The sequence below is a fragment of the Acipenser ruthenus genome, chromosome 41 (genome assembly GCF_902713425.1).
Source record: "Acipenser ruthenus chromosome 41, fAciRut3.2 maternal haplotype, whole genome shotgun sequence".
Taxonomy (NCBI): Eukaryota; Metazoa; Chordata; class Actinopteri; order Acipenseriformes; family Acipenseridae; genus Acipenser; species Acipenser ruthenus.
Genome location: NC_081229.1, coordinates 1,265,222 through 1,280,956, shown reverse-complemented (window position 1 = coordinate 1,280,956; position 15,735 = coordinate 1,265,222). Strand labels below are relative to the sequence as shown.

Here is a 15,735-nt window from a genome sequence, read left to right as displayed (position 1 = left end):
ATATTGATTGACAATGTTTTGGAAATAGCAGCGCAGTTTGATCCATTCCTGGTTTCACTAGGAGTTTAATAATAAGACACACACTGGGGGCTGATCAAGCTGCTAGTAAAACCTGGACTGGATCACACTGCTGCTGTGCAGTAGGAGTCTTGTTTCCATCCCTGCAGTCCTGTTTATTTCCTCCTCTCTAGCCTCCTCGGGCCAGGGCCTCCAGGAGAAGATCCTCGGGGGATACCCGTGCCGGCGCCTCACGCAGCCCTGGCAGGCTTCACTCAACCTGGGATACCACGCCTGCGGAGGGGCGCTCCTCAACAGCCACTGGGTCATCTCGGTCGCCCACTGCTGGTTCAAGTGAGTACTGCAGGCAGTACGGCATTATTATTATTATTATTATTATTATTATTATTATTATTATTATTATTATTATTATTATACCATGTAAATAGTTTTCTTAACCTTCTCGTGGTTGAAATATTTTTTTAAAGAATAGCTGAACTAATACCATGAAAATGCAAAGCGTGGTTCTGTGTATGGTTTGCTTTCATCAAACATCGCGCAGCCCGAGTCGAATCCTGGTGGTGCTGGGCGAGTTCGACCTGTCGGAACACGAAGGCACGGAGCAGCCGCGCCGCGTCAGCACCGCGCTCTGGCACCCGCTCTACGACCTCCGGACCCGGAGCCATGACGTCATGCTGCTGAGGCTGGCCGAGCCCGTCCTCTTCACCCCGTACGTGCGACCCGTCCCGCTGCCCGTCAACTGCCCCGCCACCGGGACCTACTGCACCGTGTCGGGCTGGGGCAACACCGTGGGGGACGGGTGTAAGTCGCACTTTTTGGGGGAATGGGTCCCAGAGAGAGAGAGAGAGTGCGGGGTTCTTGAAGGGTCCCCGTGGGTTCTGGCTTTTGCGCCACACCTCAAGCTCTCAGTCACTTCATTGGTCTAATAATTTGATTAATTAAATTGGACACATTTAACGCTTCTCTCCCAGGACTCAAGATGTTTCACAGGTCCCGCACACTTTGAAACAAAACTGTAAAAGACCTTAAAAATAAAAATTAAAAAAAATATATGAAATGTGTCCAATTGAGCAATTAATTAGACCAATTATTAAGTTAATCGAGAGCTTAAGCGGGGGTCTGAGTGAGGAGAAATGGGCAAGACAACCCAATCCAACAGGATCAATAACGATCAGTTAACCTGCGACCTCGCATCCCGAAGCCGGAGCGCATCTGATTAGTCAAGCTAGTGAGTTTTGAGGCTGTCTCAGTTACCTGCGCTAGTTTTACTGCTGCAGTACTGCTGGGGTTTTCAGGAGCTGCACGAAACCAGTTCTCCTCTCTTTTATCTCAGTCGTTATGCCCAACAAGCTGCGCTGTGCCGAGGCTGTCATCGTTAGCGAGCCGGACTGTGAGACAGCTTACCCGGGGATGACACCCGGGACCGTGCTGTGCACCGGGTACTCAAATATGGGCACCTCGGGCCCGTGCCAGGTACTGTAAACAACCACAATATATATATATAGGGTTTTTATTTCTTTTTTCAACAGGCTTGTAATCCGTGTCTTTGCTCCTGGCAGGGTGATTTCGGGGGCGCGCTCGTGTGCGATGGAGTGATTCACGGGATCGCGTCCTGGAGCGAGGTGTGCGCGCACTCGGAGGGAGCGCGCCCCGCCGTGTACACGAAACTGTGCGCGCTCGTGCCCTGGATACAAAGCACGCTGACCGCTGACTGATACCCGAGCGAGTCCGGCAACGCGGGGAGGAGGCGCGTAACCCATTCACTGGAAGTCTTTCTCAGCGTCTTCAATCCCAGATTGTGATTCTGCGCTTAGGAACAGGCTAGATTTGGGCTTTTCTGTTCAAATAATCAAAGTGCAAAGAATAAAAAAAAAAAAAAATACTTTCAAATTGTGTTCTTGCTTGTTAGGTGTTTTTAATTATTATTGATTGATAATGTCTTTATAATATATAGCACTAGACCCTGATAGTGATGAGATCCAGCCCTCTGAAATGTCTTTATAATATACAGCACTAGACCCTGATAGTGATGCGATCCAGCCCTCTGAAATGTCTTTATAATAAATAGCACTAGACCCTGATATTAATGCGATCCAGTCCTCTGAAATGTCTTTATAATATATAGCACTAGACCCTGATATTGATGAGATCCAGCCCTCTGAAATGTCTTTATAATATACAGCACTAGACCCTGATATTAATGAGATCCAGCCCTCTGAAATGTCTTTATAATATATAGCACCAGACCCTGATATTGATGCGATCCAGCCCTCTGAAATGTCTTTATAATATATAGCACCAGACCCTGATATTGATGAGATACAGCCCTCTGAAATGTCTTTATAATATACAGCACTAGACCCTTATATTGATGAGATCCAGCCCTCTGAAATGTCTTTATAATATATAGCACTAGACCCTGATATTGATGCGATCCAGCCCTCTGAAATGTCTTTATAATATATAGCACTAGACCCTGATATTGATGCGATCCAGCCCTCTGAAATGTCTTTATAATATACAGCACTAGACCCTGATATTGATGCGAAATGTACAATACTTCTCATTGTACTATAATTGAAATTTGATTTCAGAGTTACTTGTTACTTCAAATAAAAACAGACAGTTTGCATTTGTTTTGCTGGTCCCTTGAAACTCGTATTCACGAGAATTGACTGTGTGTAATAAAAAATAAAAAATACAATTGAGTGGACAAACACATGATGATTCTTTTTATTATTATTAGTACATAATAACTTTTTTTTTTCTTCTTTACATTTTGTACATAAGAAAAAAAAACTGCCGCAGTTAAGAAGCGGAGCTGCTAAATCCAGGCTCACCAATCCAGGTTGGTTCTGATCCGGTTACAATGTACGAGCGAAGCTCCCTCTGCCGTGAGTCCGGTTCTGACCCTAGTACGAGCCCAGGATGTCATCAATCCAGGGCAGCAGGGAGCACACCTTGGTGTAGACCCCGGGACGGTTCACCTCCGCACAGCCGTACCCCCATGACACGATCCCCTGGAGCACCCCATTGCACACCAGCGGACCCCCAGAGTCTCCCTGCAATCAGGGGAATCGAGGAACGAGAGTGAGGGGAGGAGCTGCCTCCTATAGACCTTGGTGTGTCCAGTCAGCCCTGTCTCTTACAGAAGGTAATATGTCCAGTTGACCCTGCCTCTTTGTTAATATGTCCAGTTGACCCTGTCTCTATCAGTTGGCATGCACAGCTGACCCTGAATCTTGATATTGGTGGGTGTATCAGTGTATTGATCAGTGTATTGATGGTGTCTCAGTGTATTGATCAGTGTATTGATGGGGTCTCAGTGTACTGATCAGTGTATTGATGGTGTATCAGTGTATTGATCAGTGTATTGATGGTGTCTCAGTGTATTGATCAGTGTATTGATGGTGTCTCAGTGTATTGATCAGTGTATTGATGGTGTCTCAGTGTATTGATGGTGTCTCAGTGTATTGATCAGTGTATTGATGGTGTCTCAGTGTATTGATCAGTGTATTGATGGTGTCTCAGTGTATTGATCAGTGTATTGATGGTGTCTCAGTGTATTGATCAGTGTATTGATGGTGTCTCAGTGTATTGATCAGTGTATTGATGGTGTCTCAGTGTATTGATGGTGTCTCAGTGTATTGATCAGTGTATTGATGGTGTCTCAGTGTATTGATCAGTGTATTGATGGTGTCTCAGTGTATTGATCAATGTATTGATGGTGTCTCAGTGTATTGATCAGTGTATTGATGGTGTCTCAGTGTATTGATCAGTGTATTGATGGTGTCTCAGTGTATTGATGGTGTCTCAGTGTATTGATCAGTGTATTGATGGTGTCTCAGTGTATTGACCAGTGTATTGATGGTGTCTCAGTGTATTGACCAGTGTATTGATGGTGTCTCAGTGTATTGATCAGTGTATTGATGGTGTCTCAGTGTATTGATCAGTGTATTGATGGTGTCTCAGTGTATTGATGGTGTCTCAGTGTATTGATCAGTGTATTGATGGTGTCTCAGTGTATTGACCAGTGTATTGATGGTGTCTCAGTGTATTGATCAGTGTATTGATGGTGTCTCAGTGTATTGATCAGTGTATTGATGGTGTCTCAGTGTATTGATCAGTGTATTGATGGTGTCTCAGTGTATTGATCAGTGTATTGATGGTGTCTCAGTGTATTGATCAGTGTATTGATGGTGTCTCAGTGTATTGATCAGTGTATTGATGGTGTCTCAGTGTATTGATCAGTGTATTGATGGTGTCTCAGTGTATTGATCAGTGTATTGATGGTGTCTCAGTGTATTGATCAGTGTATTGATGGTGTCTCAGTGTATTGATCAGTGTATTGATGGTGTCTCAGTGTATTGATCAGTGTATTGATGGTGTCTCAGTGTATTGATCAGTGTATTGATGGTGTCTCAGTGTATTGATCAGTGTATTGATGGTGTCTCAGTGTATTGATGGTGTCTCAGTGTATTGATGGGGTCTCAGTGTATTGATCAGTGTATTGATGGTGTCTCAGTGTATTGATCAGTGTATTGATGGTGTCTCAGTGCAGTGACTATACCTGGCAGGAGTCCTTGCCCCCCTCCAGGTACCCTGCACACACCATGGTGCTGGTGATCTGCCCCGGGTACGAGTTCTCACAGGCTTCATCTCTCAGAATCGGGAGATCCACACACTGCAGGTTAAAGGGGTTAAACACTGGAGGAGAGGGAGAGAGAGGAGGAGGACGCTTATTACACTGTGCCGTGCTTTTATAAGGGTTAGCTTACCAGGGGCTGTTTTCGAATATGCTTTACCAGACCTCTCAGTGCTTTTATAATAATGACCTAGGCTTTTGCCTCTATGCTTGTTTTCACTTTACTTTCACTATGGGAAACGTTTTTAACTGCATTCCCCCTGACCCCCCCTCGTACCCCCGTCGGTGATGATGTTGCCCCAGCCGGACACCACGCACATCTCCCCCGCGCTGGGGCAGGCCCGGGGCAGGGAGACGGGCCGCACGGACTCTGTGATGGTGACGGGGTGAGAGAGCTTCATCAGCATGATGTCGTGGTCCAGGGTCTGGTAGTTGTATCTGGGGTGCCAGTAGATGGCGTCCACAGTCGTGAACTGCTCCGTGCCCTCGTGCTGCCAGATGTGATGATCCCCCAGGACAGCGAACTGGGAATAGGGGCTGCGGGGGGGAAGCATCTGTTATTAAACTGAGCTGTACAATGCTTCCCTATGCTTTACCAGACCTCTCTGTGCTTTACAATGCTTCCCTATGCTTTACCAGACCTCTCTGTGCTTTACAATGCTTCCCTATGCTTTACCAGACCTCTCTGTGCTTTACAATGCTTCCCTATGCTTTACCAGACCTATCTGTGCTTCACAATGCTTCCCTATGCTTTACCAGACCTCTCTGTGCTTCACAATGCTTCCCTGTGCTTTACCAGACCTCTCTGTGCTTTACAATGCTTCCCTATGCTTTACCACAACTAACTATTGAGCGTAGGGGCCGGCTGTACTCACTTCTGCCAGCAGTGGGCAGCAGAGATGACCCACTGGTCGTTGATGAGGGAGCCCCCGCAGAAATGGTACCCGATGTTGAGGGAGACCTGCCAGGGCTGGGAGTGGGGGCGGCACTCGTACCCCCCGATAATCTTTTCATCCTCGATGGGGGCCGCGGCTGCACCCAGCAGAGAGAGAGAGAGAGAAAGAGAGAGAGAGAGAGAGAGAGAGAGAGAGAGAGAGAGAGAGAGAGATGAGGTTCCCGGTGGGTCAAATCCTGGCTCAGCCCCTGACTGTTTGTGTGACCCTGAGCAAGTCACCTCCTTGTGCTCCGTCCTTCGGATGAGACGCAAAACAAACAAGGTCCTATTGGAAGTGACTCTGCAGCAGCAGCAGCAGTTGTTGATGATGCAGAGTTCACCCCCCTAGTCTCTGTAAGTCGCTTTGGATAAAAGCGTCTGCTAAGTGACTAATTCATAAAAAAATAATGTAAAAGCATGCATGGTTTACACTGCAAAAAAACAAACACAGTGATAGACTTTTCTAAGGGTTGCCTGCAGTGTGAATAACTGGAGTGAGATGATGTTACCTGCAGCTCCGAGTAGCAGGAGAACGATAAACGCCTTCATGTTTTGTGTGTTCAAAGTCGTCTTCTCTCCCAGTCGCAGACCGGAGCTCCAGGGAGGGTATTTATACCTGCAGCCCCCCCCCCCCCCCCCCCCCCCGATCTCTCAGGTTGGGGCTTGCTGCCTCTGTCCCAGGTTAATGAGTAAACCTTCCTGTGATCTTGCACAGGTGCTGCGACCCCCCCAACCACCCCCCCCCCCCCTGGACAGACTGAGATATGAAATCCTGAATTGGAAGATTGTCATATTAACTTTGGCAGGACATCCGCAATTCCAAGCTTTTTCAATCACACTGATGAAGGCACTAGAGCCCAAACGCTGGTCTGCTTGACTCGGTCTCTTCTAGTTTCAATCACACTGATGAAGGCACTAGAGCCCAAACGCTGGTCTGCTTGACTCGGTCTCTTCTAGTTTCAATCACACTGATGAAGGCACTAGAGCCCAAACGCTGGTCTACTTGACTCGGTCTCTTCTAGTTTCAATCACACTGATGAAGGCACTAGAGCCCAAACGCTGGTCTGCTTGACTCGGTCTCTTCTAGTTTCAATCACACTGATGAAGGCACTAGAGCCCAAACGCTGGTCTGCTTGACTCGGTCTCTTCTAGTTTCAGTAACACTGATATAGGGCAGCAGTGTGGAGTAGTGGTTAGGGCTCTGGACTCTTGACTGGAAGGTCGTGGGTTCAATCCCAGGTGGGGGACACTGCTGCTGTACCCTTGAGCAAGGTACTTTACCTAGATTGCTCCAGTAAAAACCCAACTGTATAAATGGGTAATTGTATGTAAAAATAATGTGATATGTTGTAACAATTGTAAGTCGCCCTGGATAAGGGCGTCTGCTAAGAAATAAATAATAATAATAAATAATGGATGAAGGTCAGTTGGTGTTTTTGGCCAGTATCAATCCAGATAACTGTGAGATGGAGCCACTTGGTGTAATTCACTCAAGGTTGGGTGTCCTGTCATGAAAAGGTGTTGACTTTCAAAGGGAGCCCACGAGATAGCCAGTGACCGAGCGCAGGGACAGATCACACATTAACTTTGCAGGGGGCTCTCCTCAGGTGCTGCTGCAACCCCTCGAAATATAAATAGCCGAGCGTGAGTGCTGAGTGCGTTGGGAGACCGCATTCATCGAAGAAGAAGATGAGATCACTTGTTGCGTTTGTGCTTTTCGGAGTGGCAGGTAACTGAAGATGTTATTTTGGCAGAGAGATAGACAGGAGATGGAGAATGGCTTTTAAAATCAGTTCCTAAGATCTCATTTTTATCTTTTTCAGCCCTAGGGTTAGGGTTATCTTTTTGAGATTTAGATCAGCGATGTGTTGGAATTGATTAAAACAAGGGAATGGGAACTGCACTGTCCAGTGTGGAGTAATGGTAGCAGTGTGGAGTAGTGGTCAGGGCGCTGGACTCTTGACTGGAGGGTTGTGGGTTCAATCCCAGGCGGGGGGCACTGCTGCTGTACCCTTGAGCAAGGTACTTTACCTAGATTGATCCAGTAAAAAACCCAACTGTATAAATGGGTAATTGTATGTAAAAATAATGTGATATCTTGTAACAATTGTAAGTCGTCCTGGATAAGGGTGTCTGCTAAGAAATAAATAATAATACTTGATTTTAAATTTGAATTTGAATTGCTTTTGAATTGGAATTGATTGTAAATTGGAATTGGAAATGATTTGAAAGAGGAATGCAGTCTCGCTGGTGTTTATTAGCCCGTGTGTTTCAGTGGCCGCAGCCCTGCCGGGGGAGAAGATCGTTGGGGGGTATGAATGCAGACCCAACTCCAAGCCCTACCAGGCCACTCTCAACTACGGGTACCACTTCTGTGGGGGGGTCCTGATCAACGACCGCTGGGTGCTCTCTGTCGCCCACTGCTGGTACAAGTAAGTCACGCACCCGCGCACACACACGCGCACACGCACACACTTCACCAGGTAAAGAAATCACACTGAAATGTGTTTGCTTATTTTTGTTTTTTAAACACACAACACAAAACATCAAACTTAAACTTTAAACATACACGATACTACTACTACTACTACTACTACTACTACTACTACTACTACTACTAATAATAATAATAATAATAATAATTTTCAGTTTTTTGAACACGAGTTCACATACCATAGTTCTTGTTTTCTTGTGAGTGTGTGTGTGCGCGCTTGTGTGTGTGTTTGTGTGTGTGTTCATTGGCTCCAGGTCTGATAGTGTGTGTCCCCCCCCCCCCATCAGCCCCTACGCCATGCAGATAGTCCTGGGGGAGCACAACCTGCGTGTGGTGGAGGGCACGGAGCAGGTGATGAAGACTGACACCATCGTGTGGCACCCCAGCTACGACTACCAGACCCTGGATCACGACATCATGCTGATCAAGCTGTACCACCCGGTCAGCGTGGACAGCTTCGTGAGGCCGGTCAGCCTGCCCCGGGGCTGCCCCCCCGCGGGCATGGAATGCGTGGTGTCAGGCTGGGGCAACACGCTCTCCGACGGAGGTAGGGGTACCAGCGCGAGGGCATCAGGGAACTTGGACAACACTTCCCTGTGCTTTACCAGACCCCTCTGTGCTTTACAATGCTTCCCTATGCTTTACCAGACCTCTCTGTGCTTTACAATGCTTCCCTATGCTTTACCAGACCTCTCTGTGCTTTACAATGCTTCCCTATGCTTTACCAGACCTCTCTGTGCTTTACAATGCTTCCCTATGCTTTACCAGACCTCTCTGTGCTTTACAATGCTTCCCTATGCTTTACCAGACCTCTCTGTGCTTTACAATGCTTCCCTATGCTTTACCAGACCTCTCTGTGCTTTACAATGCTTCCCTATGCTTTACCAGACCTCTCTGTGCTTTACAATGCTTCCCTATGCTTTACCACACCTCTCTGTGCTTTACAATGCTTCCCTATGCTTTACCAGACCTCTCTGTGCTTTACAATGCTTCCCTATGCTTTACCAGACCTCTCTGTGCTTTACAATGCTTCCCTATGCTTTACCACACCTCTCTGTGCTTTACAATGCTTCCCTATGCTTTACCTTTCACTGTGCTTTATTACACTGCCCATTTACCATGAGAAACTTTTATAAGGGTTGGTTGTTTCATAGTCATATTAAAAGGGTCTCTCTCCCCCTCCCTCGCCCCCTCGGCTCTCCCCCTCCCTCGCTCCTGCACAGTGTACCTGCCTCTCTCTCTGCAGTGCCTGGACCTGCCTATCCTGACTCAGGCACAGTGTGACACTGCCTACCCTGGTATGATGACCAGCACCATGCTCTGCGCTGGATTCCTGGAGGGGGGCAAGGACGCCTGCAACGTAGGTACCAGGGGTAGAGAGTCACTGTGAAGTTAAAGAACTACAGCTCCCATCATCCCTCACCCGTGGCCCGCCTGCGAGGAGGCATGCTGGGATCTGTGGTTCTAACTATGGCTTTTCTTTATGCGATGCATAGCAGAGTCTGTATCATTTCCCTTGTGACACAAGACCAAAAGCAAATGTGTGTGTGTGTGTTTAACCTTCTTAAAGCAGTAGTTTGTAATACAGGAAGTTCCTCCCACTCTTTTCATTGCATCAAAGGACTGACTGAGCGAATCAGACGGCTTTGTGCGGGAGATGGGAGTCATGTGACTAAGCATGCCTGTTATGAGAGTTCTGGTCACTGTTCATGGCTCGTTGCGTTTCATTTTTTCAGGGTGACTCTGGCAGCCCGCTGGTGTGTAATAACGAGGTTCACGGGCTGGTTTCGTGGGGTACCGGCTGTGCGCAGAGCCACTACCCCGGAGTCTACACCAAAATCTGCTCCCTGCTCCCCTGGATCGAGAGCACCATGGCGTCGAACTGAGGAGCGGGAGGGGGCACCCCGGTCCCGCGATCGGAGACGCCCAGCGAGGGCGAGACCATCATCATCATCATCATCATCATCATCATCATCATAGTAATGTTATGACAGAGGGGTCGTTTGAACCGCCACACTCTGATTATCAAGCAAATCAATAAATTACTCTTACCACAAAATATCATTGCCTATGTCCTGTGTGTGTGACTTTGTGTGTCTGTGTGTGTGCATGTGTGTGTGTGTCTATGTGTGTGTGTGTCTCTGTGTGCGTGTGTCTCTGCGTGCGTGTGTCTCTGTTTGTCTGTGTGTCTCTGTGTGCGTGTGTCTCTGCGTGCATGTGTCTCTGTTTGTCTGTGTGTGTGTGTCTCTGCGTGCGTGTGTCTCTGTTTGTCTGTGTGTCTCTGCGTGCGTGTGTCTCTGTTTGTCTGTGTGTCTCTGTGTGCGTGTCTCTGCGTGCGTGTGTCTGTTTGTCTGTGTGTCTCTGTGTGCATGTGTCTCTGTGTGAGTGTGTCTCTGCGTGCGTGTGTCTCTGTTTGTCTGTGTGTCTCTGTGTGCGTGTCTCTGTGTGCATGTGTCTGTTTGTCTGGGTGTCTCTGTGTGCATGTGTCTCTGTTTGTCTGTGTGTGTGTGTGTGTATGTGTGTGTGTGTCTGTCTCTGGGATTCAGAGCATTGATATCTCTGAACCTTATTGAGTATCCATATCGAAGCATTTAAAAATTGTTTTGCTTTATATTACCAACTAATATGTGAAAATTTGTGGTAGAAAAACTTCCCCATAGAACAAGCAGTTTAATATGAGGCTGATATTTCACACCTGTACTGTATGAGGGGTAATGATGTATAATCACACTGTGCAGCAGATATTAGGACCCCACAGCCTAGCGTCTTCATCAGTTTGATTGAAACTAGAAGAGACCGAGTGAAGCAGACCAGCGTTTGGGCTCTAGTGCCTTCATCAGTGTGATTGAAACTAGAAGAGACCGAGTCAAGCAGACCAGCGTTTGGGCTCTAGTGCCTTCATCAGTGTGATTGAAACTAGAAGAGACCGAGTCAAGCAGACCAGCGTTTGGGCTCTAGTGCCTTCATCAGGGTTATTGAAACTAGAAGAGACCGAGTCAAGCAGACCAGCGTTTGGGCTCTAGTGCCTTCATCAGTGTGATTGAAACTAGAAGAGACCGAGTCAAGCAGACCAGCGTTTGGGCTCTAGTGCCTTCATCAGTGTGATTGAAACTAGAAGAGACCGAGTCAAGCAGACCAGCGTTTGGGCTCCAGTGCCTTCATCAGTGTGATTGAAACTAGAAGAGACCGAGTCAAGCAGACCAGCGTTTGGGCTCTAGTGACTTCATCAGTGTGATTGAAACTAGAAGAGACCGAGTCAAGCAGACCAGCGTTTGGGCTCTAGTGCCTTCATCAGGGTTATTGAAACTAGAAGAGACCGAGTCAAGCAGACCAGCGTTTGGGCTCCAGTGCCTTCATCAGTGTGATTGAAACTAGAAGAGACCGAGTCAAGCAGACCAGCGTTTGGGCTCTAGTGCCTTCATCAGTGTTATTGAAACTAGAAGAGACCGAGTCAAGCAGACCAGCGTTTGGGCTCTAGTGCCTTCATCAGGGTTATTGAAACTAGAAGAGAGCGAGTCAAGCAGACCAGTAATAAAGACAGGGCCAGTGTTTCTGCGTTTGATGTATTTTTATTGCACCGAGCTCCTCTCCCTGGCGCCGCTGCTTCAGTTCCTGGCGATGGTTTGAGTCACCCAGTCGTTGTAGCGGCACACCTTGGCGTAGACCCCGGGGAAGTCTGGGACCGCACAGCCGTACCCCCAGGAGACCACGCCCTGCAGCTCCCCGTCACAGACCACCGGTCCCCCGGAGTCACCCTGAAATGTGCAGTTTTGAAAAAAAAAAAATTATTTATTTATTTATTTATTTATTTTTGTATTTGTTTTATTTGACATGTTTTTAAATTGTAAACAGTGATGTGTTTCCTTTGTAGATTGCAGAGGGGAATCACGGCATTCATTTCAATGGGGATTTGGTCGAGACCCCAAAACGATCATTACTACTTACACAGCATGATAGTTTGTAGTAGAGAGGCACTGGATTAGACCGCTTTAACTGCATTATTATTATTATTATTATTATTATTATTATTATTATTATTATTATTATTATTATGTTCAGTTCTCTGGTTTGCGTGCAGCAGTTTACAGTCAGTGCGTAATTACTGTGTGTTTCCATGGCAGCTACGTACATGCGTGCTTACGCAGCGTTACAATGTTACTATGCCTGGTCACAATGGACTTCATGTGGAAATCTTTCTGCGTGATTTAAGGAAGGACACAACTGTATCAGAAAATGGTCGGGGTTAGAGTTAGGGTTAGGGCTATATCGTGCAAAAAGACCTGCAAGTTCAGTACCTTGTAGCTATGCGGAATTGTAATGATGCGTAAGCACACCATGTGAAGTGTTGCGGTATGCTTTTATAAGGGGGGCGGGTCTGTGAAGGTTGTGTTTCTGAACTCTTTGGCGGGGGTCGTGTTGGGTCGGGTCGGGTCGTGTTGGGTCGGGTCGGGTCGAGTCGGGACGGGACGGGAAGGGGAGGGGAGTGGAGGGAAGGGGGCTGGTTTACCTGGCAGGAGTCCTTGCCCCCCTCCAGGAAGCCGGCGCAGAACATGTTGTCGGTGATCAAGCTTCCGTACGCCCCCCGACACTCTGCGTCTCTCAGGATCGGCGCGTCCAAACACTGCAGACGAGACGCGTAGTTCACTGAGAGGAAAAACAAACAAGAAAAAACACGAGCAACCGTGAGCGATGGTGTTTAGATTTGATGACTTCCAGTAGGTTGCGCCGGCTGCCTCTAATCGTGTCCAGAGCGTTGCTTTCTCTTGCACTCTTTGTATTATTAGAATGAAACACACTCTCAACACGATCAGAGGGAGACACCGACACTTAGAAACATGCAATACAGTCTAATATAATACAGTGTGCGGGGTTACGGATTAACAAAGCGCTCTGTAATATAATATAATACACTGTAGTATTTAACCCTGGAGCTGAAGCATTCACCTCCGTTGATGATCTGGTTTCCCCAGCCGGATATCAGGCACGGGGTCCCTGCCGCGGCGCAGCTGGAGGCCAGTCTGATGGGCTGCACGTACTGGTTGAACTGGGCGGGCCGCTGCAGCTTAATCAGCATGAAGTCGTTGTCGGTGGTGCCCTCGTCGTAACCGGGGTGATTGATCGCCTTGGCGACGGGGATGTGCTGCTCCGTCCCCTCGGAGCTGAAGATGTCGTGCTCTCCCAGGTGAACTGTCAGCCGACTGGGGCTGGGAGGAGAGAGGAGAGGAGAGGAGAGGAGAGAGGGGAGAGGAGAGGAGAGGAGAGAGAGGAGAGGAGAGAGAGGAAAGGAGAGAGAGAGGAGAGGAGAGGAGAGAGGGAAGAGGAGAGGAGAGAGAGGAAAGGAGAGAGGGGAGAGGAGAGGAGAGAGGAGGGAGGGGGAGAGAGAGGAGAGGAGAGGAGAGGAGAGGGGAGAGGAGAGGAGAGAGAGGAAAGGAGAGAGGGGAGAGGAGAGGAGAGGAGAGAGGTTAGAGGGAGGGGAGAGGGGAGAGGAGAGGAGAGGTTAGAGGGAGGGGAGAGGAGAGGGAGGAGAGGGGAGGAGAGAGGAGATGAGAGAGAGGGGAGAGAGGAGAGGAGAGGAGGAGAGAGGGGAGAGGAGAGGAGAGAGAGGAGAGGAGAGAGGGAGGAGAGGAGAGAGGTTAGAGGGAGGGGAGAGGAGAGGAGAGAGGAGAGGGGAGAGGAGAGGGGAGAGGAGAGAGGAGAGAGGGGAGGAGAGGAGAGGAGGAGAGAGGGGAGAGGAGAGGAGAGAGAGGAGAGGAGAGAGGGAGGAGAGGAGAGGAGAGGAGAGGGAGGGAAAGACAAGAGGAAAGAGGGAGGAGAGGAGAGAGGACAGTCTTTCTCGATGTCTTCAATGTAAATTCAACAATAAAAGTTTCAAATAGAGAAGTCTTTCTCGGCGTCTTCAATACAAATGAAACGAGCAGGTCTTTCTCTTGCAGTGGAAACGTACTGCCGTTGAGTTTATTAGCTTTGTCTCGCCGCTCTGTCGAGGAGAGTGAGACTGACTGAAGCAGACTTACTGCATGGAGCAGTGCGCGGCCGACACCACCCACCACTCGCTGATGAGGGACGCCCCGCACCAGCGGTACCCGCTGTCGTAGGTCAGGTACACCTGCCAGGGCTGGGAGTGGGGTCTGCACTCGTACCCCCCGATTATCTTGTCATCGTCGCTGGGGAGGGAAGCCGCTGAGGGGAGAGGAATCACAAAATACTGAGAAGATGGACACTTTGTGGCATTCGCTTTCCCTAGTCATACAGTCATTCAGCACCCACCCCCATGCTTTCCCCATAGTTATATTTCCCATCTAATATAGTTCATATTGTTTTTTTAAAATACTTTACAATGCTTCCCTATGCTTTACCAGACCTCTCTGTGCTTTGCAATGCTTCCCTATGCTTTACCAGACCTCTCTGTGCTTTACAATGCTTCCCTATGCTTTACCACACCTCTCTGTGCTTTACAATGCCTCCCTATGCTTTACCAGACCTCTATGTGCTTTACAATGCTTCCCTATGCTTTACCAGACCTCTCTGTGCTTTACAATGCTTCCCTATGCTTTACCAGACCTCTCTGTGCTTTACAATGCTTCCCTATGCTTTACCACACCTCTCTGTGCTTTACAATGCTTCCCTATGCTTTACCACACCTCTCTGTGCTTTACAATGCTTCCCTATGCTTTACCAGACCTCTCTGTGCTTTACAATGCTTCCCTATGCTTTACCAGACCCCTTTGTGCTTTACAATGCTTCCCTATGCTTTACCAGACCTCTCTGTGCTTTACAATGCTTCCCTATGCTTTACCAGACCCCTTTGTGCTTTACAATGCTTCCCTATGCTTTACCAGACCTCTCTGTGCTTTACAATGCTTCCCTATGCTTTACCAGACCTCTCTGTGCTTTACAATGCTTCCCTATCCTTTACAATGCTTTCACTGTGCTTTACATTGCTTCCCTATGCTTTCACTGTGCTTTATTACAATTCGCTGCGCTATGCCTTTCCTAGCACACCTTTCAAATTCAAAGTTAATTAAAGTCTTTATCTGTTAGCCTATGAGTCTCAGTTACACCCGTACCCCTTTCCACAGCCCCTGTGTAATTCCCACAGCTGGAATAAGCAAAGGGAAGCGGTGCGTATAGTTACCTGCGCAGCCGAACAGCAATGCCAGTAGAATAAGCTTCATCTCTCTGTGTGTGGCGAGCCGTGCGTAGAGATCGCTTTTATACCCCCTCCGCGCATCGTCAATCACACCGCTGGGAAACGCGCTGTCCGGACCACTTGCGCACTTGTTATGTACTTTGTGAATGATCAACTTTGAGTTTGCTTTTGTTAAAACCTAGACGCGTGTCAGAATGTCATGATAAGTTGGGTGGTATTCTATGGGATCATTTATATTAGGTACAGTACGCTATGTATGGGAAGCATGTATTGCCTTTTTGAAGGTAAGGCAGCGCCCTCTGTTGGTGGAGAAAACACATTACGCTATTACTTCCACCACTGGCTGCTAATGGGGGAAAAAATGAATATCATGTTCTAAAATGTCATTTATTTGTTAATGAAGTGCAGCTAATGTTAGTCCACTACTAGTTTCTGAGGTCGGCTGTCTCTACTATTCAGGGCTGGAAATCAGACTCCTATTGCACAGCACTGTC

The 15,735-nt window shown here is 47.9% G+C and overlaps 4 protein-coding genes across 4 annotated transcripts in view; 2 read left to right on the top strand and 2 right to left on the bottom strand.

The window, feature by feature from the left end:
• The window catches only part of LOC117968827 (trypsin-like), a 2,822-nt gene extending 799 nt beyond the window's left edge, over positions 1-2,023 (top strand). Inside the window, exons 2-5 of the mRNA XM_034916628.2 lie at positions 192-351; positions 560-819; positions 1,352-1,491; positions 1,578-2,023. Of these exons, the coding sequence (XP_034772519.2) occupies positions 192-351; positions 560-819; positions 1,352-1,491; positions 1,578-1,733 (716 nt within the window). The 3' untranslated portion in view covers positions 1,734-2,023. The remainder of the gene's footprint in view (positions 1-191; positions 352-559; positions 820-1,351; positions 1,492-1,577) is intronic.
• Positions 1-6,162, bottom strand: part of LOC117434096 (uncharacterized) — a 19,736-nt gene extending 13,574 nt beyond the window's left edge. The window contains exons 1-6 of the mRNA XM_059010609.1: positions 6,107-6,162; positions 5,539-5,695; positions 4,941-5,200; positions 4,589-4,725; positions 2,933-3,080; positions 551-793 (exon numbers count right to left, since the gene is read on the bottom strand). Coding sequence (XP_058866592.1) covers positions 551-793; positions 2,933-3,080; positions 4,589-4,725; positions 4,941-5,200; positions 5,539-5,695; positions 6,107-6,146 — 985 coding nt within the window. The 5' untranslated portion in view covers positions 6,147-6,162. The remainder of the gene's footprint in view (positions 1-550; positions 794-2,932; positions 3,081-4,588; positions 4,726-4,940; positions 5,201-5,538; positions 5,696-6,106) is intronic.
• Positions 6,163-7,225: 1,063 nt separating this feature from the next.
• On the top strand, positions 7,226-10,150 carry LOC117433828 (trypsin-like). The gene is made up of 5 exons (XM_034056248.3): positions 7,226-7,326; positions 7,873-8,029; positions 8,379-8,638; positions 9,315-9,451; positions 9,828-10,150. The coding sequence occupies exons 1-5, from the start codon at positions 7,287-7,289 to the stop codon at positions 9,975-9,977; spliced, it is 744 nt and encodes a 247-aa protein (XP_033912139.2). The 5' UTR covers positions 7,226-7,286; the 3' UTR covers positions 9,978-10,150.
• A 1,490-nt stretch (positions 10,151-11,640) lies between these two features.
• On the bottom strand, positions 11,641-15,309 carry LOC117434095 (anionic trypsin-2-like). Its single transcript, XM_059011252.1, has 5 exons — positions 15,227-15,309; positions 14,106-14,271; positions 13,036-13,295; positions 12,599-12,735; positions 11,641-11,846 (listed from the first exon to the last, which is right to left on the bottom strand). The coding sequence occupies exons 1-5, from the start codon at positions 15,264-15,266 to the stop codon at positions 11,697-11,699; spliced, it is 753 nt and encodes a 250-aa protein (XP_058867235.1). The 5' UTR covers positions 15,267-15,309; the 3' UTR covers positions 11,641-11,696.
• Between the last annotated feature and the right edge of the window lie 426 nt (positions 15,310-15,735).